The following is a 24,632-nucleotide window of genomic DNA, read 5'->3' as shown; positions in this document are numbered from 1 at the left end:
CCCAGACACGCAGAGCGCTCTCCTGTCGAAAGAACGGACGCAGCGACTAATTTTTTTAATCTCTTTATTTATTAAAAGTAGATAACAGGTAAATACAAAAAGAAAGAAAAATAATAATATACAGCCATAAAAAAGAAACAAAGCAGTTATAGAAGCAAAACTACCATATTTTCTTGTTTTTGGTATTAAAAAAATTAAACAGAAAAAAAAAACAACAACAATAATAGCATCTAAAATATATAATTAAGAGAAAACGGATATAACGGGGGGGACACACCAGGCAGCGGAGTTGGAAAAAAAAAAGGAAAGAAATAAATACAGAAAATAAATAAAAGGGGTTCCAAGAATTCCAAATGAAGGTAAAACTAGACCTGGAAGTGACCTATTAAAGTGAGAGTACCAGGGGTCCCATACTTCATGAAATGTTGGCATTTTGTCATGGAGGAGAGCAGTGATATATTCCATGGAAGCAGTGTACCAGATTCTGTTGAGTAATGCGGGAATGGGGGGTGAATATATTTTTTTCCAGTTAATTGCAATCAGAATTTTAGCAGCGTTAAATACATGACCACATAGTCTGTTGTAGGGTTTAGAAGTGTCAGGAAATGGTGTACATAGCAAGACATGTAATGGATCCTTAATTAGCGCAGAATTGAAGATCTTGCCTAGAAGCGATAAAACTTCATCCCAGTACGTTGAAATCAGCGGACAGTCCCCACCAAATGTGGAAATAGGAGCCTTTATGTCCACACTGACGCCAACAAAGGTCTGAGGTCAATGGGGAGATGGAATGAAGTTTTTCAGGGGCCATGTACCATCTGGTATAAAGTTTATAAGCAGTTTCTTTAAGGTTGGTGTTAATGGACGTCTTAGAGACCAACTGACGAATATCTGACCACTCCTCATCATCTAGATTCCTACCCAGATCAGTCTCCCATGTTATTTCAAATGGCTCTTTGAATTCAGTGGGGACCCAGCTACTAGAGAATATAGAATAGAAATAGCGCCTTTACGACCAGGGTTGTAAGTACAGAGTCGCTCAAAGGAGCTGAGTTCCCTGAAGGATCGTGATTTACTGAGGGAATTCATAAAATTAATTATCTGTAAATATGCAAAATAGTAATTTGGTTGCAAGCCATATTTTTCCCACAGTTCCTCAAAAGTGTGAGGTGCAAAATCCCCAACAACATGTAATACTCTAGTGATACCCACCGCTATCCAGGGGCGCGAGTAAGGACCTACACAACCCAAAGGGAACTGAGGGTGTCTCCAAAGGGGTGTCAAGGGGGATGGGTACGAGGCTAAGTCTAATCGTTTATTCACTCTGTCCCAAATACTCAAAGTGCACTGAGGCTGGTCTCAGATGTGGAGGGAGCCATGGGAGAAAACCCACCCTCTGGTCTCAGATGTGGAGGGAGCCATGGGAGAAAACCCACCCTCTGGTCTCAGATGTGGAGGGAGCCATGGGAGAAAACCCACCGTAAGGTCTCAGATGTGGAGGGAGCCATGGGAGAAAACCCACCCTCTGGTCTCAGATGTGGAGGGAGCCATGGGAGAAAACCCACCCTCTGGTCTCAGATGTGGAGGGAGCCATGGGAGAAAACCCACCCTCTGGTCTCAGATGTGGAGGGAGCCATGGGAGAAAACCCACCCTCTGGTCTCAGATGTGGAGGGAGCCTTGGGAGGAAACCCACCCTTTGGTCTCAGATGTGGGGGGAGCCATGAGAGAAAACCCACCCTCTGGTCTCAGATGTGGAGGGAGCCATGGGAGAAAACCCACCCTCTGGTCTCAGATGTGGAGGGAGCATGGGAGAAAACCCACCCTCTGGTCTCAGATGTGGAGGGAGCCATGGGAGAAAACCCACCCTCTGGTCTCAGATGTGGAGGGAGCCATGGGAGAAAACCCACTCTCTGATCTCCGATGTGGAGGGAGCCAAGGGAGGAAACCCACCCTCTGGTCTCAGATGTGGAGGGAGCCATGGGTGGAAACCCACCCTCTGGTCTCAGATGTGGGGGGAGCCATGGGAGAAAACCCACCCTCTGGTCCTCAATCAAATCGCTTTCAAAATCCACCCATTTCTTATGTCCAGGGTTTAGATGCCAAGACATAATGTGGCTAAGCTGTGCAGCAAAATAATAATGTTCAAAGATAGGGAGGCCTAAAACCCCGTTAATAGAGGACTTAGCCAGACAAACTCTGCGAGTACGAGGTTTTTTACCCTGCCAAATGAAAGTACCACATAGCGACTGAATGGTGCATAGAAATTTAGTCGGTATAGCCATTGGGATCGTTTGGAATAAATAAAGCCGTCTGGGTAAAACATTCATTTTGATAGAATTGATACGTCCAGTCCAGGAAACACAGCGGGGAGCCCATCTGGCCAAATCCGCTTTGATAGATTGTAAGATAGGGATATAGTTAGCAGCATACAACTGGTCATACAGTTTGGTTATCTGGATACCAAGGTAAGGAAGAGACTTCGGTCGCCAGAGATAACCAAAATTAAGTTCCAGTAAGTTAGAAGCGGAAGGGGAAAGGTGAGGTGCCAATGCCTCCGATTTTGATCCATTTATTTTATACCCCGAATATGTACCGTACAAGGCTACTTCAGCCTCCAAATTGGGAAGTGAGGTCAGGGGAGAGGAAAGAGTCCGCAATACGTCGTCCGCATATAGTGATAGTTTCTATTCCTTATTTAGAATAGAGATGCCTTTGATATCAGGGTCTTCCCGAATCTTGGCCGCCAGGGGTTCGATGCTTAAGGCGTAAAGTAAGGGGGAGAGGGGGCAGCCCTGTCTGGTTCCATTATTTATACTGAATGTCGGGGATGAGAGCCCATTAGTAGATACTATTGCAGTTGGATTGATATACAATGCTCGTACTGCCTGCAGGAGACCACCACTGAGACCATACGCCTGTAACGCCTGGAACATAAAGGGCCAGGACAGCCTATCAAAGGCTTTCTCTGCGTCCAATGATAACAATACTGCAGGTGTTTTAAATCTATTAATATACTGTATGTGATCAGATTAACTGTACGCCGAGTATTGTCCAGAGCTTGTGATCTGTATCACTGAGCTGCTGACGGTACACATTAAGTCTATTGGCCAGTATTTTAGCGAACAATTTAAGGTCAGTGTTAATCAAAGAGATTGGTCGGTAATTAGCACAACAGGTAGGGTCTTTTTGTGGCTTTGGAATTACAATAATAACCGATTTAAGGGTGTCTGTATGAAAACTTTCCCCTGTATTATCTTATTAAAAAGTATGAAGAAATGTGACGACAATGCACCTGAGAAAGGTTTGTAGTAAGACGCAGGAAGACCGTCTGCGCCAGGGGCTTTAGGAGGTTTTTGGCTGTTCAGGGCGCTGGCTAGTTCTTCAATTGAAATTGGGGAATTAATTTTAGATATACAGGAACTATTGAGTTTGGGGAGGTTACAAGAATCTAAATAGGCCTGTAAATGAAGCGAATGTGGTGCAGGTATGTGGTCACCATCTGCAGGTTGTACAGGGATTTGTAGAAAGAATAGACAGACTCAATAATTACTGGATCATAGCTAATAGTACCCTTTTTATTCCTAATGGATGTAATTGTTTGGGTTGCTCGTTTAGCACGCAAGCGAGCCGCTAACAACGTATCGGATTTATTTCCTTTCTCATAAAATCTCTGATTCAACCATCTAAGAGATCTCTGTCTGTTCAGCCAGTAAGGGCTGGAGATCCCCTCGTACGGCCTGGATTTGGGCATATACAGAATGAGAGTGGGGAGATTGATGAACACGCTCCAAGCTCTTCTAACTTGGCGTTAAGTTCAACAATCTTTTCAGCGTTTTGTTTCTTTCTGTGGGAAGCGTATTTAATCACTGCGCCTCGCACTACTGCTTTGTGTGCTTCCCAAACTGTGGGGAAACGAACATCTGGGGTAATATTCAGTTGAAAATAATCCTCAATCTGAGCCCGGAGATACTCTTTAAATTTAGGGATACGAAGAAGCGCTTCACTCAGTCGCCATGAGGGACGGCCTCTATGAGATTGGAAGGGGTCAAACTGTGCTACTACTATAGAATGATCTGACCATACATTAGAAACCAAATCTACATTAGTCAGAGTCTTTAAAACCTCACTACAACCCATTAACATACCAATGCGAGAACAGGATCCATGAGGATGCGAGTAGAAAGTGTAATCCCGAGAGGATGGGTGACGCGCCCGCCATGTGTCGAAGAGACAAACCTCGGCCATGTGTCTACGCAAAGCACCTTATGGATGACGTTGAGCAAAAGCGCTACGTGCACCTGATCTATCTAACTCGGGAGATAAAATAGTGTTGAAATCCCATCCTAGAATTACCATACCTCTGCGCGTCTTTTGGAAATCAGAGAAGAGCGCACGGAAAAATCCCGCTTGACCTGTGTGAGGAGCATATAAATTAACTAAGGTTACAATTTGGTGGCCAATATGATATAGCGTCCCTCAGTGTCACTTTTAGTAGAAAAAATTTGGAGAGGAGCGAACCAATATGGCTACCCCATACCCCATTTATTTTAGTAGAGTATGAAGAATATTCAACAATTGGAAATCTACGAGATATTAATGGAGGATGACCGCCTTTTTTAAAATGAGTCTCTTGTAAGAAAATAAAGTCCCCCCCGATGAGCACTAATCGTTTTGTACATAAGTGAGCATTTTTGAGGAGTGTTGAGGCCTTTCACATTAAGCGAGAGCACGGTCATAGGCATTATGGAGGAAACAAGGGGTAAACAGTAGACCACAAATAAAACAATCAATAATAATGCTGCCTGGTGTCGGGTGAAAAAGAAATAAAATTAAATAAAATAAAAATGAATTGGTGGTTAGGGAATGAGGACAGATCATTCCCCAACAGGGAGATCAAGGTTCACAGTAGAAGAGCCCTTTAGGGGAAAAAGGAAAGATCCGTCTCAGTAAGAGGAATGGATCCAATGGGCTCGGAAATTTGGGAGATCAACTAATAAAATTAAAGTTAAATAAAGTGAGAGAGAAAAGCTACAGAGGAACTCTCACTAGTCCCACTAAGCGCAAGGGGGTTGGCAGAGAAGGACGGTCTAAATACCGGCCACTTGGAAACATTAAAACAAATATGACCCATATAATAGGTCACTATACCTATAACATTTCAAACTAAACTCAAGAAATGGCCATAAAACATTATGGAAAGGAGATAATGGCCCTCATTCAGAGCCACTCGCTAGCGGCAGTACGCTCGTTCCGAGCGATGTTCGCACATCTGCGCATGCGTACAGTTTTTAGTACGCATGCACGAACCAGTCAGTGCGGCCGAAAATCGTTGGTACGCAATATAGCGAGTGCCTGCTATTTTGAGTGACATGTGGGCCTATTTTGAGGCGTATGTGGGTGGTAACAGGGGAAGGTGCTTGAAAACGGGGAGTGGAGATCCGAACGCAGGCGTGCTTAAAGGTCAAAACGGGCGTTTTAAGGGAGTGCATAATTAATACAGCAGCGTCATTGACCACGTCACTTGGTTTTTTTTAACTCAGAACTGCTCGCAAAATAGCGGTTGAAAACACCAACCACAAGAATAGCGAGCAGTTCATAAGCTGTACGATGTACTCGATTAATCTAATAAATAGCGGACATGACGTATGGTGCGTGCGGCCAGGGGGCGTTTTTATCAAATAAACGAGCGTATGTTTTGCTCGCTCGTTCAGACTTAGAGGTGTGAACAGACTGCAATTTGCGAACGGATCATTTGAATAGCCACCCCTTGTTTTTGAACGAACGACCACAAATAGCGAACGGCTCTGAATCAGGCCCAATGTCAGATAACCCTGAAATCAAAAATTAACAGTAGTAAACTACAGAAAGGGCAGTGCAAATGAAGGATCAGTGGTACCATATGTAACATATATAGATTTCAAGTAGGAGAGATATCTTGACTACGAGAAAAGGGAGGCAGAGCAGAGACAGTAATCTTCAGCCTATGTATGAGTTCTTTACCCTCTTCAGGGTCTCGTACCGACATCGAACGCTCTCCGACATCCACAATCAAACGGAAAGGGAAGCCCCACTTGTATTTATAGCCATTGTCCCGTAGGGCCTTGGTGACTTCCCGCAGGTCCCGGCCTTTGAGGATGGTAGAGGGTGCTAAGTCCTGAAAAATCTGCAAATCACTATTTTAAAAAAAAATATGAGGCGACTGCCTACTAACGGGGACAATCAGATCCTTAGTTTTGAATGACAAAAAATTTAGAATGACATCTCCAGGTGGATCACCATCTTTAGGCTTAGGACGTAGGGCTCTATGGGCTCTCTCAATGAGGAGAGATTGCTCTGTAAAGCTGCCACACACTAGACCAACTTACATCCAACCAGCCAACTTGTTGTTTGGTTGGAATGAAAATCTGGTAATGTATGGGAGTAAATGATGATCAGCAATTTGCTCCTAAATGCCAGAAAACAGATGAAAATGGCGTCAGACAAGTTTGAACAAATTGTTGAGATCAAACATTTAATAAACAACAGTTTTGGTCCATTTTCCGGCATTTGGGAGCAAATTGCTGATTGTCATTTGCTTTCATCCCTTACCAGATTCTCATTCCAACCAATCAACAAGTTGGCTGGTTGGATGTAAGTTGGTCTAGTGTGTGGCCAGCTTTAAGGGTAGGAACCATCATTAGAAAGAGTCTATGCAAGTAAGGCTCCAATTATTGAGAGGAAACAGACTCAGGGATATGACCAATCCTAAGATTGTTCCTTCGTTCTCTGTTTTCCAGAAGAAAAGCAAGCTCCTTCTATAGAAAGTCTGTGTCCTGAGATATTTCTCTTAGGCCTCTGGTGTTAGATTCAACTTTAGTCTCCACCTCAGAAATGCGACCATTAAGTGTAGTGATCTCATTTTTAAGGTCCACAGATAGTTGGTGGAAATTTGCGGTAGGAGATTTACTGAGGTCAGCAATCATGGATTGGATGTCACTTTGAGTAGCAAAAGTGTGTCCAGGTGAGAGATCAGGGCCCTGAGAGCCTGCAGGGGAGGCTGGAGGAGATTCTCACCGTTGACGTGAGTCAGAGCGAGGGAAGTGTTGTATGATACCTGGTTGGGTACTTTTTTTTTTTTACTTCCTTTAGCCGTAGACTTATGTATGGTATAGGGCAAACACAAAAAAGACAATGCCGGTATAGTGAGGTATATTCCAGGTGAGCAGGAGATGAATAAACTAAACCATAATCACTGGTACTAAAACAGCAAATAAATCCAGCATAGGAAAAAATAAATATCAGAGTTATATTATAACAAGTGCGTACAAAGTCCTCCAAATCCACCTGATGGCGATTATTATTACTTCACAAAAATCTGGAAAGCAAGATCTGCTGCAGTAATATATATATATGTATATGTATGTATGTATGTATGTAAATCCTACATCAACAAAGTCCCCAAAAAATACAAATGGGTGCAATAATAGTGGGCTTCTATTTGTTAATGAGGGTAGATTGAGTCAGTGGCAACTTATCCAGACCCTTAAATCCTGTTATAAAGAAGTGCACAGGATAAATGCCAGTAACTAGTAGGACACTGTATGGACATTAAACAACTCACTATACTGAGAGATGAAGGGAGCAATATATTTACTGCAGGGTCACATATGTAGGACGTGTAATCTTCAGCACCATGTCTGACTGTGTGCCGTGCGAGGAGACGGACCAGACGGACCAGCACACCTTATGCAGCCAGGGATGACAGTCTGGGAGCAGAGACCGACTGCAGATTATACAGCCCACCCTCTCACACCGGGATAACTCAGCCACTAACCAGGAGGGTATCCCAGGGGCACAACACCGCACAGTACCTGAGATTGCTGCAGATTATACAGCCCAGCCTCTCACACCGGGGTAACTCAGCCCAATAACCAGGAGGGTATCCCAGGGGCACAACACCGCACAGTACCTGAGATTGCTGCAGATTATACAGCCCAGCCTCTCACACCGGGGTAACTCAGCCCAATAACCAGGAGGGTATCCGAGGGGCACAACACCGCACAGTACCTGAGATTGCTGCAGATTATACAGCCCAGCCTCTCACACCGGGGTAACTCAGCCCACTAACCAGGAGGGTATCCCAGGGGCACAACACCGCACAGTACCTGAGATTGCTGCAGATTATACAGCCCAGCCTCTCACACCGGGGTAACTCAGCCCACTAACCAGGAGGGTATTCCAGGGGCACAACACCGCACAGTACCTGAGATTGCTGCAGATTATACAGCCCAGCCTCTCACACCGGGGTTACTCAGCCCAATAACCAGGAGGGTATCCCAGGGGCACAACACCGCACAGTACCTGAGATTTCTGCATATTATACAGCCCAGCCTCTCACACCGGGGTTACTCAGCCCACTAACCAGGAGGGTATCCCAGGGGCACAACACAGCACAGTACCTGAGATTGCTGCAGATTATACAGCCCAGCCTCTCACACCGGGGTAACTCAGCCCAATAACCAGGAGGGTATTCCAGGGGCACAACACCGCACAGTACCTGAGATTGCTGCAGATTATACAGCCCAGCCTCTCACACCGGGGTAACTCAGCCCACTAACCAGGAGGGTATCCCAGGGGCACAACACCGCACAGTACCTGAGATTGCTGCAGATTATACAGCCCAGCCTCTCACACCGGGGTAACTCAGCCCAATAACCAGGAGGGTATTCCAGGGGCACAACACAGCACAGTACCTGAGATTGCTGCAGATTATACAGCCCAGCCTCTCACACCGGGGTAACTCAGCCCACTAACCAGGAGGGTATCCCAGGGGCACAACACCGCACAGTACCTGAGATTGCTGCAGATTATACAGCCCAGCCTCTCACACCGGGGTAACTCAGCCCACTAACCAGGAGGGTATTCCAGGGGCACAACACCGCACAGTACCTGAGATTGCTGCAGATTATACAGCCCAGCCTCTCACACCGGGGTAACTCAGCCCACTAACCAGGAGGGTATCCCAGGGGCACCGCACAGTACCTGAGATTGCTGCAGATTATACAGCCCAGCCTCTCACACCGGGGTAACTCAGCCCACTAACCAGGAGGGTATCCCAGGGGCACAACACCGCACAGTACCTGAGATTGCTGCAGATTATACAGCCCAGCCTCTCACACCGGGGTAACTCAGCCCAATAACCAGGAGGGTATTCCAGGGGCACAACACAGCACAGTACCTGAGATTGCTGCAGATTATACAGCCCAGCCTCTCACACCGGGGTAACTCAGCCCACTAACCAGGAGGGTATCCCAGGGGCACAACACCGCACAGTACCTGAGATTGCTGCAGATTATACAGCCCAGCCTCTCACACCGGGGTAACTCAGCCCACTAACCAGGAGGGTATTCCAGGGGCACAACACCGCACAGTACCTGAGATTGCTGCAGATTATACAGCCCAGCCTCTCACACCGGGGTTACTCAGCCCAATAACCAGGAGGGTATCCCAGGGGCACAACACCGCACAGTACCTGAGATTTCTGCATATTATACAGCCCAGCCTCTCACACCGGGGTTACTCAGCCCACTAACCAGGAGGGTATCCCAGGGGCACAACACAGCACAGTACCTGAGATTGCTGCAGATTATACAGCCCAGCCTCTCACACCGGGGTAACTCAGCCTCTAACCAGAAGGGTATCCCAGGGGCACAACACCGCACAGTACCTGAGATTGCTGCAGATTATACAGCCCAGCCTCTCACACCGGGGTAACTCAGCCTCTAACCAGAAGGGTATCCCAGGGGCACAACACAGCACAGTACCTGAGATTGCTGCAGATTATACAGCCCAGCCTCTCACACCGGGGTAACTCAGCCACTAACCAGGAGGGTATCCCAGGGGCACAACACCGCACAGTACCTGAGATTGCTGTAGATTATACAGCCCAGCCTCTCACACCGGGGTTACTCAGCCCACTAACCAGGAGGGTATCCCAGGGGCACAACACCGCACAGTACCTGAGATTGCTGCAGATTATACAGCCCAGACTCTCACACCGGGTAACTCAGCCCAATAACCAGGAGGGTATCCCAGGGGCACAACACCGCACAGTACCTGAGATTGCTGCAGATTATACAGCCCAGCCTCTCACACCGGGGTAACTCAGCCACTAACCAGGAGGGTATTCCAGGGACACAACACCGCACAGTACCTGAGATTGCTGCAGATTATACAGCCCACCCTCTCACACCGGGGTTACTCAGGCCACTAACCAGGAGGGTATCCCAGGGGCACCGCACAGTACCTGAGATTGCTGCAGATTATACAGCCCAGCCTCTCACACCGGGGTAACTCAGCCACTAACCAGGAGGGTATCCCAGGGGCACAACACCGCACAGTACCTGAGATTGCTGCAGATTATACAGCCCACCCTCTCACACCGGGGTTACTCAGGCCACTAACCAGGAGGATATCCCAGGGGCACAACACAGCACAGTACCTGAGATTGCTGCAGATTATACAGCCCACCCTCTCACACCGGGGTTACTCAGCCCAATAACCAGGAGGGTATCCCAGGGGCACAACACCGCACAGTACCTGAGATTGCTGCAGATTATACAGCCCAGCCTCTCACACCGGGTAACTCAGCCCAATAACCAGGAGGGTATCCCAGGGGCACAACACAGCACAGTACCTGAGATTGCTGCAGATTATACAGCCCAGCCTCTCACACCGGGGTTACTCAGCCCAATAACCAGGAGGGTATCCCAGGGGCACAACACCGCACAGTACCTGAGATTGCTGCAGATTATACAGCCCAGCCTCTCACACCTGGGTTACTCAGCCCAATAACCAGGAGGGTATCCCAAGGGCACAACACCGCACAGTACCTGAGATTGCTGCAGATTATACAGCCCACCCTCTCACACCGGGGTTACTCAGCCCACTAACCAGGAGGGTATCCCAGGGGCACAACACCGCACAGTACCTGAGATTGCTGCAGATTATACAGCCCAGCCTCTCACACCGGGGTTACTCAGCCACTAACCAGGAGGGTATCCCAGGGGCACAACACCGCACAGTACCTGAGATTGCTGCAGATTATACAGCCCAGCCTCTCACACCGGGTAACTCAGCCCAATAACCAGGAGGGTATCCCAGGGCACAACACAGCACAGTACCTGAGATTGCTGCAGATTATACAGCCCAGCCTCTCACACCGGGGTAACTCAGCCACTAACCAGGAGGGTATCCCAGGGGCAAAACACTGCACAGTACCTGAGATTGTGGCAGTAGAGGGTAGAACCCTGCAGCGTCTGCAGGGCGACCTCAGTACCGGGGTCCAGAATCTTAGCGCCGGGGTTGAGGAGCCTTAAGGGGGGTATCCACTAGACGATAAAGTTGAACGATTGAATGATAATGTTAAAATCGTTCGATAATCGTTCAAACATCGTTTGCAAATCGTGCAGTAATTGTTTCTAACGATGTACGATGCGCGCTCCCGCTGGTCGTTTGATCGTCTCCTCCATCTACTGAACATGCAGGTCAATTTCACTTGATTGTTTACACATCGTTCACACTGAACGATCAAACAATGAACCACTATCTGCCCACTATAGCTAAAAGCTCTCAATCTCAGATTAAAACAACATAGTTTATCGTTAGATCTTTTGCAAATTGTTCAGAGTGGAAGATCATATTTCAAGGGAAACTTCAAGGGAAAATCGTTAAGAGGTTGGACAGGGATAAAATCGTCTAGTGGATGCCCCCCATTAGTGAGTCAGCCGCCCAACACAGTAACCTGATCACAGGAGGCAGTAAGAGCAGCAGTTGGGGGCAGAATGTATCTGTGCAGCGCGACAGAGAGGCAGAGTGCGGAGGTCCTCGGCATCAGGAGACGTTACGCTGAAGAAGGAGGCCGGGACCCAGTGGCGGCTGCAAAACTAGTCCAGCGTCGGGGGAGCAGGATCCTAGCACAGAGGACCGGAAGCTGCCGCAGGAAGTGCGGATAGATGGACGGCAGCAGGTAGGAGGCAGATAGGCGCAGGGTAGCGGTAGGATGCTTATTCTAACCACCCCCAGTTACCTCCCCCCAAACTCTGACTACCTGTCGCTCTGCGAGTACAATCTCTGCACGTGCGCAGTGCGGCTTTCACGCAGATGCAATGGTTAACCATCGCTCAATCTGCGTAAATATCGGTGTATTACATGTGGGTCTGAATCCAGCCCTCTGTCTGTCTCTGTCTCTCTCCTCAGCTGAGCGGGGCAGGGACCAAGCACCTAGCACAGAGGTAGTGGCTGATTGCCTGCAGGACAGGTTTTCCTGTTACCGGCGTCCAGCGCCAAAACCTCACCGTACAAAGTAATAGTAAAGCAGCGCCAGGCACCTCTGGGTGCTGTCTCAGGAATATATACAATAATACATTACCATGTGCCCATCGGCTGATATTACACCATAATGTATGTATTGATACCGCACGGTCTTTCTACAGGTCACGCCATAATATAGGTCATTCATTTAGTCGCCGTATATCATTGTCCATAAAGATAGATCACGTGCACTTCATTTATATCGACCCCTAGTATGCGATGCACTCTAGATATATCAATCAGTTCTATAAAACTTAACTTTTAATCATATCCTTTAAGACAGAAAATATATATATATAAACACAAGATTTATCTGTTTAGCAATTCCTGCATTTATATTGCTACAATATGATCTCCATAATAGGAGAGTTTACGTTCAGAATAGAATAAAGGCTCAATCGGTATATATGATCTGTAGTATCAGTATCATGTTCATATCTTATTCATCATTCTCAATCCCATGTTACCCATTTATACAGATCATTCTTTGTACATAAAGAGGTGAAATATACCCATTATATAGGATTGGTTATTAAGTACAGCGCATGTAATCGCAGTCTCCTCATTACCCTGGTCAGTCAGAGGAAACGCTTCCCCACATATAACATTACAATATGTTCAGTAGATGGGATCCATTCTCAGAGAATAGCCCTTTTCTTATGTCCTATTAACAGATTGTATATTATTATAATTGATAGGGGTGCTGGATGAAAACGGTGAAAACGGTGAAAATAACCTGTACTCAGTGTCTCTCTCAATCCTAGGTTATCAAATCTATCAATAAAAAAATACATCCAGTGTGCATCACTCTGAATTATAAGGTGATATTATACATATCCGTAATACATGCAAAAAGCCTATTCTGTGTGCACGTGATGTTATCCTACAATTATCCAGCAGAATAAAGCATTAATAATGTATCCAAATACTAGCGATCCTCATTACAAGGTGATTTAACAAACATACATGCAGTGTGCAAGGGGCATAGAAAAGGACCAAATGTTAGCTGGAAAGAAAAAGAGAACTCTGCCCTAATGGAGGAAGACCTCTCACCCCTGTCCCCGTTTGCCTAGAGGTATTGAACGGGTCACAGGGAAATGGAGACCTCCTGGGTGCACAGTAGAAAGACGGGTAGAGAGCAATGTAGATTTTGCCGGTTTCTGCTGTCCCTGCTAGCTCCGGTCTCCCCCTGTTGTATTTATACAGTGCAGAGCGGAATCACCGGAGAGAGCGGGATGAGAGAGCCAGAGAGAGGAATCATCGGAGAGAGCGGGATGAGAGAGCCAGAGAGAGGAATCACCGGAGAGAGCGGGATGAGATAGCCAGAGAGAGGAATCATCGGAGAGAGCGGGATGAGAGAGCCAGAGAGAGGAATCATCGGAGAGAGCGGGATGAGAGAGCCAGAGAGAGGAATCACCGGAGAGAGCGGGATGAGAGAGCCAGAGAGAGGAATCACCGGAGAGAGCGGGATGAGAGAGCCAGAGAGAGGAATCACCGGACAGCGGGATGAGAGAGCCAGAGAGAGGAATCACCGGAGAGAGCGGGATGAGAAAGCCAGAGAGAGGAATCACCGGAGAGAGCGGGATGAGAGAGCCAGAGAGAGGAATCACCGGAGAGCGGGATGAGAGAGCCAGAGAGAGGAATCACTGGAGAGAGCGGGATGAGAGAGCCAGAGAGAGGAATCACCGGAGAGAGCGGGATGAGAGAGCCAGAGAGAGGAATCACCGGAGAGAGCGGGATGAGAGAGCCAGAGAGAGGAATCACTGGAGAGAGCGGGATGAGAGAGCCAGAGGAATCACTGGAGAGTGGGATGAGAGAGCCAGAGAGAGGAATCACCGGAGAGAGCAGGATGAGAGAGCCAGAGAGAGGAATCACCGGAGAGAGCGGGATGAGAGAGCCAGAGAGAGGAATCACCGGAGAGAGCGGGATGAGAGAGCCAGAGAGAGGAATCACCGGAGAGAGCGGGATGAGAGAGCCGGCAGAAATACCTATTTCCCTGGAGGGAGGATCAGACAGAGGAGAGATGTGCGGGAACGGTGTCCCGATGAGCTGTATAGCGGCCGTCGAAAACAGGGTCACATGGGCGCCCTAGTGATACCCGGAATCCTGGTGTTGGCGCTGGCTGATGACGCGCGTTTCACAGAAGAGCTTGTTCACATCGGAGCCCATAGTAGGCTATATAGGGCTATTCTCTGAAAATGGATACCATCAATTGAACATATTTGCTCCCTGGTACTGAATTTGGTATTCTGGTTCTGACCTTGTCTATCCTCTGTGACCTGCATATGTCTGCTCCCTGGTACTGTGCTTGGTATTCTGGTTCTGACCTTAGCTATCCTCCGTGACCTGCATATGTCTGCTCCCTGGTACTGCATTTGGTATTCTGGTTCTGACCTTGGCTATCCTCTGTGACCTCCATACGTCTGCTCCCTGGTACTGATCTTGGTATTCTGGTCCTGACCTTGGCTATCCTCCGTGACCTGCATACGTCTGCTCCATGGTACTGATCTTGGTATTCTGTTTCTGACCTTGGCTATCCTCCGTGACCTGCATACGTCTGCTCACTGGTACTGTGCTTGGTATTCTGGTTCTGACCTTGGCTATCCTCTGTGACCTGCATACGTCTGCTCCCTGGTACTGTGCTTGGTATTCTGGTTCCGACCTTGGCTATCCTCTGTGACCTGCATACGTCTGCTCCCTGGTACTGATCTTGGTATTCTGGTTCTGACCTTGTCTATCCTCCGTGACCTGCATACGTCTGCTCCCTGGTACTGTGCTTGGTATTCTGGTTCCGACCTTGGCTACCCTCCGTGACCTGCATATGTCTGCTCCCTGGTACTGAGCTTGGTATTCTGGTTCTGACCTTGGTTATCCTCTGTGACCTGCATACGTCTGCTCCCTGGTACTGTGCTTGGTATTCTGGTTCTGACCTTGTCTATCCTCCGTGACCTGCATACGTCTGCTCACTGGTACTGTGCTTGCTATTCTGGTTCTGACCTTGGTTATCCTCTGTGACCTGCATACGTCTGCTCCCTGGTACTGTGCTTGGTATTCTGGTTCTGACCTTGGTTATCCTCTGTGACCTGCATACGTCTGCTCCCTGGTACTTTGTTTGGTATTCTGGTTCTGACCTTGGTTATCCTCTGTGACCTGCATATGTCTGCTCCCTGGTACTGTGCTTGGTATTCTGGTTCTGACCTTGGCTATCCTCTGTGACCTGCATACGTCTGCTCCCTGGTTCTTTGTTTGGTATTCTGGTTCTGACATTGGCTGTCCTCTGTGACCTGCATACATCTGCTCCCTGGTACTGTGTTTGGTATTCTGGTTCTGACCTTGGCTGTCCTCTGTGACCTGCATACGTCTGCTCCCTGGTACTGATCTTGGTATTCTGGTTCTGACCTTGGTTATCCTCTGTGACCTGCATACATCTGCTCCCTGGTACTGTGTTTGGTATTCTGGTTCTCACCTTGTATATTCTCTGTGACCTGCATACGTCTGCTCCCCGGTACTGATCTTGGTATTCTGGTTCTGACCTTGGCTATCCTCCGTGACCTGCACACGTCTGCTCCCTGGTACTGTCCTTTGTCTGTTTGGTTCTGACCCGGCCTGTCCACTACGCTGTACGTCTTCCTCGTACTCTTCTCCATCCAGAGCTCAGCAGCACTTGTATTGGGGAACGTGGTCTGAGGGCTGTGACCTGCGTGTTGGATGCAGCCGTCCATACCTCCTTGCAGGGGCCCCTGGTGAACACCGCCGGCACGCTTGACTCCGCGCCTCAGGTCTCGCCAATCCCAAATACGGGTTTGCATGAATTTATGCGCGCACACGAAACAGCGTTTTAACTGTCAGATACGCCTGCGTTCTTCTAACCCCCCCATTAGCACCCCAAAACATTCATACCTGTCACTCATTTCAGTGTTCTCCCCAGGCTGATTTTGGCGGGTGCACCACCCAGCACTTTGGGAGCCTGCAAGTGCGACCGAATCTGGGGGCTGTATACAAAGGACCAGATCATACAGACTTTGCAGCTTTTTCATAATCAGATGACTGGGCCTGTAATAAGAGGAGAATTAATATATAAAATGTTATTTCAAGTTTAAATCATTATAATGTCAGGGTTTAAAACAATTTTTTATTGCGAAGACCCCCACCCGGCTACTTCTTGATGCCACCCGGCTGGAAAAATATTCTGGGGAGAGCACTGTATTCTGTGATGGTTCAAACGTAATCGCAATGGACTATTCTGGCTCCGGATCTCTACATTTATATGGTGATAATGGGAGGAGGGGGGTGACATTTATATGGTGATAATGGGAGGAGGGGGTGACACATTTATATGGTGATAATGGGAGGAGGGGGGGTGACATTTATATGGTGATAATGGGAGGAGGGGGGGTGACACATTTATATGGTGATAATGGGAGGAGGGGGGGTGACATTTATATGGTGATAATGGGAGGAGGGGGGTGACATTTATATGGTGATAATGGGAGGAGGGGGGTGACATTTATATGGTGATAATGGGAGGAGGGGGGGTGACACATTTATATGGTGATAATGGGAGGAGGGGGGTGACATTTATATGGTGATAATGGGAGGAGGGGGGTGACATTTATATGGTGATAATGGGAGGAGGGGGGTGACATTTATATGGTGATAATGGGAGGAGGGGGGTGACATTTATATGGTGATAATGGGAGGAGGGGGGGTGACACATTTATATGGTGATAATGGGAGGAGGTGGGTGACATTTATATGGTGATAATGGGAGGAGGGGGGGTGACACATTTATATGGTGATAATGGGAGGAGGGGGGGTGACACATTTATATGGTGATTATGGGAGGAGGGGGGTGACATTTATATGGTGATAATGGGAGGAGGGGGGGTGACATTTATATGGTGATAATGGGAGGAGGGGGGTGACATTTATATGGTGATAATGGGAGGAGGGGGGTGACATTTATATGGTGATAATGGGAGGAGGGGGGGTGACACATTTATATGGTGATTATGGGAGGAGGGGGGTGACATTTATATGGTGATAATGGGAGGAGGGGGGGTTACATTTATATGGTGATAATGGGAGGAGGGGGGGTGACACATTTATATGGTGATAATGGGAGGAGGGGGGTGACACATTTATATGGTGATAATGGGAGGAGGGGGGGTGACATTTATATGGTGATAATGGGAGGAGGGGGGTGACATTTATATGGTGATAATGGGAGGAGGGGGGTGACATTTATATGGTGATAATGGGAGGAGGTGGGTGACATTTATATGGTGATAATGGGAGGAGGGGGGTGACATGTCTTAGTGGCCAGGACTGTAGCTGATGGGATAGGCTAGGTGTAATACTGATTTGGTATTGTGATGTTATATATAGTAATACTGATTTGGTATTGTGAGGTTATATATAGTAATACTGATTTGGTACTGTGAGGTTATATATAGTAATACTGATTTGGTATTGTGAGGTTATATATAGTAATACTGATTTGGTACTGTGAGGTTATATATAGTAATACTGATTTGGTATTGTGAGGTTATATATAGTAATACTGATTTGGTATTGTGAGGTTATATATAGTAATACTGATTTGGTACTGTGAGGTTATATATAGTAATACTGATTTGGTATTGTGAGGTTATATATAGTAATACTGATTTGGTATTGTGAGGTTATATATAGTAATACTGATTTGGTATTGTGAGGTTATATATAGTAATACTGATTTGGTATTGTGAGGTTATATATAGTAATACTGATTTGGTACTGTGAGGTTATATATAGTAATACTGATTTGGTACTGTGAGGTTATATATAGTAATACTGATTTGGTACTGTGAGGTTATATATAGTAATACTGATTTGGTACTGTGAGGTTATATATAGTAATACTGATTTGGTATTGTGAGGTTATATATAGTAATACTGATTTGGTATTGTGAGGTTATATATAGTAATACTGATTTGGTATTGTGAGGTTATATATAGTAATACTGATTTGGTATTGTGAGGTTATATATAGTAATACTGATTTGGTATTGTGAGGTTATATATAGTAATACTGATTTGGTATTGTGAGGTTATATATAGTAATACTGATTTGGTATTGTGAGGTTATATATAGTAATACTGATTTGGTACTGTGAGGTTATATATAGTAATACTGATTTGGTATTGTGAGGTTATATATAGTAATACTGATTTGGTATTGTGAGGTTATATATAGTAATACTGATTTGGTATTGTGAGGTTATATATAGTAATACTGATTTGGTATTGTGAGGTTATATATAGTAATACTGATTTGGTACTGTGAGGTTATATATAGTAATACTGATTTGGTACTGTGAGGTTATATATAGTAATACTGATTTGGTACTGTGAGGTTATATATAGTAATACTGATTTGGTATTGTGAGGTTATATATAGTAATACTGATTTGGTATTGTGAGGTTATATATAGTAATACTGATTTGGTACTGTGAGGTTATATATAGTAATACTGATTTGGTACTGTGATGTTATATATAGTAATACTGATTTGGTACTGTGAGGTTATATATAGTAATACTGATTTGGTATTGTGAGGTTATATATAGTAATACTGATTTGGTATTGTGAGGTTATATATAGTAATACTGATTTGGTATTGTGAGGTTATATATAGTAATACTGATTTGGTATTGTGAGGTTATATATAGTAATACTGATTTGGTATTGTGAGGTTATATATAGTAATACTGATTTGGTATTGTGAGGTTATATATAGTAATACTGATTTGGTATTGTGAGGTTATATATAGTAATACTGATTTGGTACTGTGAGGTTATATATAGTAATACTGATTTGGTACTGTGAGGTTATATATAGTAATACTCATTTGGTATTGTGAGGTTATATATAGTAATACTGATTTGGTACTGTGAGGTTATATATAGTAATACTGATTTGGTATTGTGAGGTTATATATAGTAATACTGATTTGGTATTGTGAGGTTATATATAGTAATACTGATTTGGTATTGTGAGGTTATATATAGTAATACTCATTTGGTACTGTGAGGTTATATATAGTAATACTCATTTGGTACTGTGAGGTTATATATAGTAATACTGATTTGGTATTGTGAGGTTATATATAGTAATACTGATTTGGTACTGTGAGGTTATATATAGTAATACTGATTTGGTATTGTGAGGTTATATATAGTAATACTCATTTGGTACTGTGAGGTTATATATAGTAATACTGATTTGGTATTGTGAGGTTATATATAGTAATACTGATTTGGTATTGTGAGGTTATATATAGTAATACTGATTTGGTATTGTGAGGATATATAGTAATACTGATTTGGTATTGTGAGGTTATATATAGTAATAGCGATTTAGTATTGTGAGGTTGAAGCACCATTGTCTATCTTTGTCTGTATTTGCCATTATTACATATTTGGATAAGATTAAACCCTAGGTACTAATGGTCTACACCCACCCAGGAGTGTCCCCAGATCCAGTGACCACACAAGTCTTCTCGTATGGCGTTCACAGGGTTTCTGGATTGCTTCCGAAACGTTTCACTCCTGTGTCTCATTCTAGGAACTGAAACGCCAGCTGGGCAGGGTGAGATTGCGCCAATGTTACAGCGGGTAGAAGAACCCTGTGTCGACAACGTTCAGACAAGCGTAGCAGTTGGTGAGTAGTAGGCATAATAAAACCAATTTCAGCAGATTACTATTATAGGACAGGAGGGTTATTTGTAGCAAGGGCATGACATGGGTATGGGGACTGTCAGGGTATGCCCAGAGTATCTCCAGGGATTTACTTACTATCCGAGTGATGGAGTATCCCAGGGGTATGGTTACTATCATAGGATGTAATGGGCAGGAGTATCCCAGGGGTATGGTTACTATCATAGGATGTAATGGACAGGAGTATCCCAGGGGTATGGTTACTATCATAGGATGTAATGGGCAGGAGTATCCCAGGGGTATGGTTACTATAATAGGATGTAATGGGCAGGAGTATCCCAGGGGTATGGTTACTATCATAGGATGTAATGGGCAGGAGTATCCCAGGGTTATGGTTACTATCAGAGGATGTAATGGACAGGAGTATCCCAGGGATATGGTTACTATCATAGGATGTAATGGGCAAGGGGATGGTTACTATCATAGGAAGTAATGGGCAGGAGTATCCCAGGGGTATGGTTACTATCATAGGATGTAATGGGCAGGAGTATCCCAGGGGTATGGTTACTATCATAGGATGTAATGGACAGGAATATCCCAGGGGTATGGTTACTATCATAGGATGTATTGAGCAGGAGTATCTCAGGGGTATGGTTACTATCATAGGATGTAATGGGCTTTGGTATGATAGTAACCATAAGATGTAATGGAGAGGAGTATTGCAGGGGTATGGTTACTATCATAGGATGTAATGGGCTGGAGTATCCCAGGGGTATGGTTACTATCATAGGATGTAATGGGCAGGAGTATCCCAGGGGTATGGTTACTATCATAGGATGTAATGGGCAGGAGTATCCCAGGGGTATGGTTACTATCATAGGATGTAATGGACAGGAGTATCCCAGGGGTATGGTTACTATCATAGGATGTAATGGACAGGAATATCCCAGGGGTATGGTTACTATCATAGGATGTATTGGGCAGGAGTATCTCAGGGGTATGGTTACTATCATAGGATGTAATGGGCAGGAGTATCTCAGGGGTATGGTTACTATCATAGGATGTAATGGGCAGGAGTATCCCAGGGGTATGGTTACTATCATAGGATGTAATGGACAGGAATATCCCAGGGGTATAGTTACTATCAGAGGATATAATGGGCAGGAGTATCCCAGGGGTATGGTTACTATCTGAGGATGTAATGGGCAGGGGTATCCCAGGGGTATGGTTACTATCATAGGATGTAATGGGCAGGAGTATCCCAGGGGTATGGTTACTATCATAGGATGTAATGGGCAGGAGTATCCCAGGGGTATGGTTACTATCATAGGATGTAATGGGCAGGGGTATGGTTACTATCATAGGATGTAATGGGCTTTGGTATGATAGTAACCATAAGATGTAATGGAGAGGAGTATTGCAGGGGTATGGTTACTATCATAGGATGTAATGGACAGGAGTATCTCAGGGGTATGGTTACTATCATAGGATGTAATGGACAGGAGTATCTCAGGGGTATGGTTAATATCATAGGATGTAATGGGCAGGTGTTTCCCAGGGGTATGGTTACTATCATAGGATGTAATGGGCAGGAGTATCCCAGGGGTATGGTTACTATCATAGGATGTAATGGGCAGGAGTATCCCAGGGGTATGGTTACTATCATAGGATGTAATGGGCAGGAGTATCCCAGGGGTATGGTTACTATCATAGGATGTAATGGACAGGAATATCCCGGGGGTATGGTTACTATCATAGGATGTAATGGACAGGAGTATCCCAGGGGTATGGTTACTATAATAGGATGTAATGGGCAGGAGTATCCCAGGGGTATGGTTACTATAATAGGATGTAATGGGCAGGAGTATCCCAGGGGTATGGTTACTATCATAGGATGTAATGGGCTGGAGTATCCCAGGGGTATGGTTACTATCATAGGATGTAATGGGCAGGAGTATCCCAGGGGTATGGTTACTATCATAGGATGTAATGGACAGGAGTATCCCAGGGGTATGGTTACTATCATAGGATGTAATGGGCAGGAGTATCCCAGGGGTATGGTTACTATCAGAGGATGTAATGGGCAGGAGTATCCCAGGGGTATGGTTACTATCTGAGGATGTAATGGGCAGGAGTATCCCAGTGGTATGGTTACTATCATAGGATGTAATGGGCAGGAGTATCCCAGGGGTATGGTTACTATCATAGGATGTAATGGACAGGAGTATCTCAAGGGTATGGTTACTATCATAGGATGTAATGGACAGGAGTATCCCAGGGGTATGGTTACTATCTGAGGATGTAATGGGCAGGAGTATCCCAGGGGTATGGTTACTATCATAGGATGTAATGGACAGGAGTATCCCAGGGGTATGGTTACTATCATAGGATGTAATGGACAGGAGTATCCCAGGGGTATGGTTACTATCTGAGGATGTAATGGGCAGGAGTATCCCAGGGGTATGGTTACTCTCATAGGATGTAATGGACTGGAATATCCCAGGGGTATGGTTACTATCATAGGATGTAATGGGCAGGAGTATCTCAGGGGTATGGTTTCTATCAGAGGATGTAATGGGCAGGAGTATCCCAGGGGTATGGTTACTATCTGAGGATGTAATGGGCAGGGGTATGGTTACTATCATAGGATGTAATGGACAGGGGTATGGTTACTATCATAGGATGTAATGGGCAGGGGTATGGTTACTATCATAGGATGTAATGGGCAGGGGTATGGTTACTATCATAGGATGTAATGGGCAGGAGTATCCCAGGGGTATGGTTACTATCATAGGATGTAATGGGCAGGAGTATCCCAGGGGTATGGTTACTGTCATAGGATGTAATGGGCAGGAGTATCCCAGGGGTATGGTTACTATCATAGGATGTATTGGGCAGGAGTATCTCTGGGGTATGGTTACTATCATAGGATGTAATGGGCAGGAGTATCCCAGGGGTATGGTTACTATCATAAGATGTAATGGGCAGGAGTATCCCAGGGGTATGGTTACTATCATTGGATGTAATGGGCAGGAGTATCCCAGGGGTATGGTTACTATCATTGGATGTAATGGGCAGGAGTATCCCAGGGGTATGGTTACTATCATAGGATGTAATGGGCAGGAGTATCCCAGGGGTATGGTTACTATCATAGGATGTAATGGGCAGGAGTATCCCAGGGGTATGGTTACTATCATAGGATGTAATGGGCAGGAGTATCCCAGATGTATGGTTACTATCATAGGATGTAATGGGCAGGAGTATCTCAGGGGTATGGTTACTATGAGAGCATGTGACATTACTGCTATTACATGATCTGTAATGGTGTCCTTTGTTTCTTCTGTTAGATAGCAGCTCCATGAACGTCAGCCAGAACTGCCCGGGATCATCGCATTCTCTTCCGCTAATGAACTCTGACCTGTCCTCGTGCTTTCCTCGTGACTCGGCCTGGGGAGTGTGCAGCTCCAGCAGTCTCCCAGCAGCTCCTACAGCCTCCTCGCTGGACAAAGTCAGCCAGGGAGATCGCAGCCCCAGTGACATCACCAGTATAATTGCACATCTCCGAAGTCTTGCAACGGAGACCTCAAATAATTGTTCCAGACCTGATGCAGAGAGACCTAAATTCAGCAGAGACACTGCCGAGAGCGCGGACAGTCTGGGCATTGCACTGACCACATCTACTGCCACCGAAACTGGTGCAAAAGACTGCATGAATAACCAGCTGGACTTTCAGGCAAGTTTTGTTGGTGAAGTTGTCGGCAACCAATATCCATTTGTCAATGTGGAATCAAACGTAAAGAGAAAATCCAACGCGAAGATCTATATCTGCTTGGAATGTGGTAAAACATGTCCGTGCCAGTCGGCTTACATCCGGCACCAGAGGATACACACCGGGGAGAAGCCGTACGCCTGTGCTGACTGTGGGAAGAGTTTTATTCAGATCTCAGATTATAACAACCATGTCCGGTCCCACACAGGAGAGAAGCCGTACACCTGTGCGGAGTGCGGCAAGAGCTTCAGTCGCAGCACTTACCTGGTGACTCACTCTAGAACCCACACCAAGGAGAAGCCGTACACCTGCAGAGAGTGCGGCAAGAGCTTTGTGCAGCATTCGCATCTCTCTTTACACCTGCGCATCCACAGTGGCGAGAAGCCGTATATATGCATCGAGTGTGGCAATAGCTTCAGCCGCAGCTCTACCCTGGTGAAACACAAGAAGTCGCATCGCCGGAAGACTCTTCACATGTGCAAGAGGAAGGATGGGGAAGATATTGCGTATAACTTCACCCAGAACAATCCACCCTCATGGGGAGCAAATACCGAGCAGGAAGGACTGGAAGAATCTCCTTCAGCAGCTGAACCCCTACATGTCAAATCCGAGATAGAGGAGACGGCCAAATGCTACCAGCCAGGGCGTCATTGCCGGAAACGCTATAGAGGGGGGAAAAAAATGACCCACAAACCAAGAAGAGTCATGCTTGAAAAATACCTCATTTATGAAGGAGGAGCTGGAAGCAATATGGAGGTATTGTCCCATAATAAGAAGTCCCAGCATCCATGTAACGAGAGTGACCCCAA

At 45.9% G+C, this 24,632-nt stretch overlaps 1 protein-coding gene across 5 annotated transcripts in view; it reads left to right on the top strand.

Annotated features, from left to right (window-relative positions):
* Positions 1 to 24,632, top strand: part of LOC148453488 (uncharacterized) — a 47,001-nt gene that overhangs the window by 20,964 nt on the left and 1,405 nt on the right. For all 5 annotated transcript variants that reach the window (XM_088462065.1, XM_088462063.1, XM_088462061.1 and 2 more), the window contains 2 exons: positions 19,963 to 20,058; positions 23,402 to 24,632. The exon at positions 23,402 to 24,632 is cut by the window's right edge. In XM_088462065.1, coding sequence (XP_088318191.1) covers positions 19,963 to 20,058; positions 23,402 to 24,632 — 1,327 coding nt within the window. The remainder of the gene's footprint in view (positions 1 to 19,962; positions 20,059 to 23,401) is intronic.

The sequence above is a fragment of the Taudactylus pleione genome, unplaced genomic scaffold (genome assembly GCF_031769625.1).
Source record: "Taudactylus pleione unplaced genomic scaffold, aTauple2 ptg001142l, whole genome shotgun sequence".
In the NCBI taxonomy this organism is placed as follows: domain Eukaryota; kingdom Metazoa; phylum Chordata; class Amphibia; order Anura; family Myobatrachidae; genus Taudactylus; species Taudactylus pleione.
The sequence above is the reverse complement of the archived record's forward strand: the minus strand, read 5'-3'. Positions and strand labels throughout refer to the sequence as shown.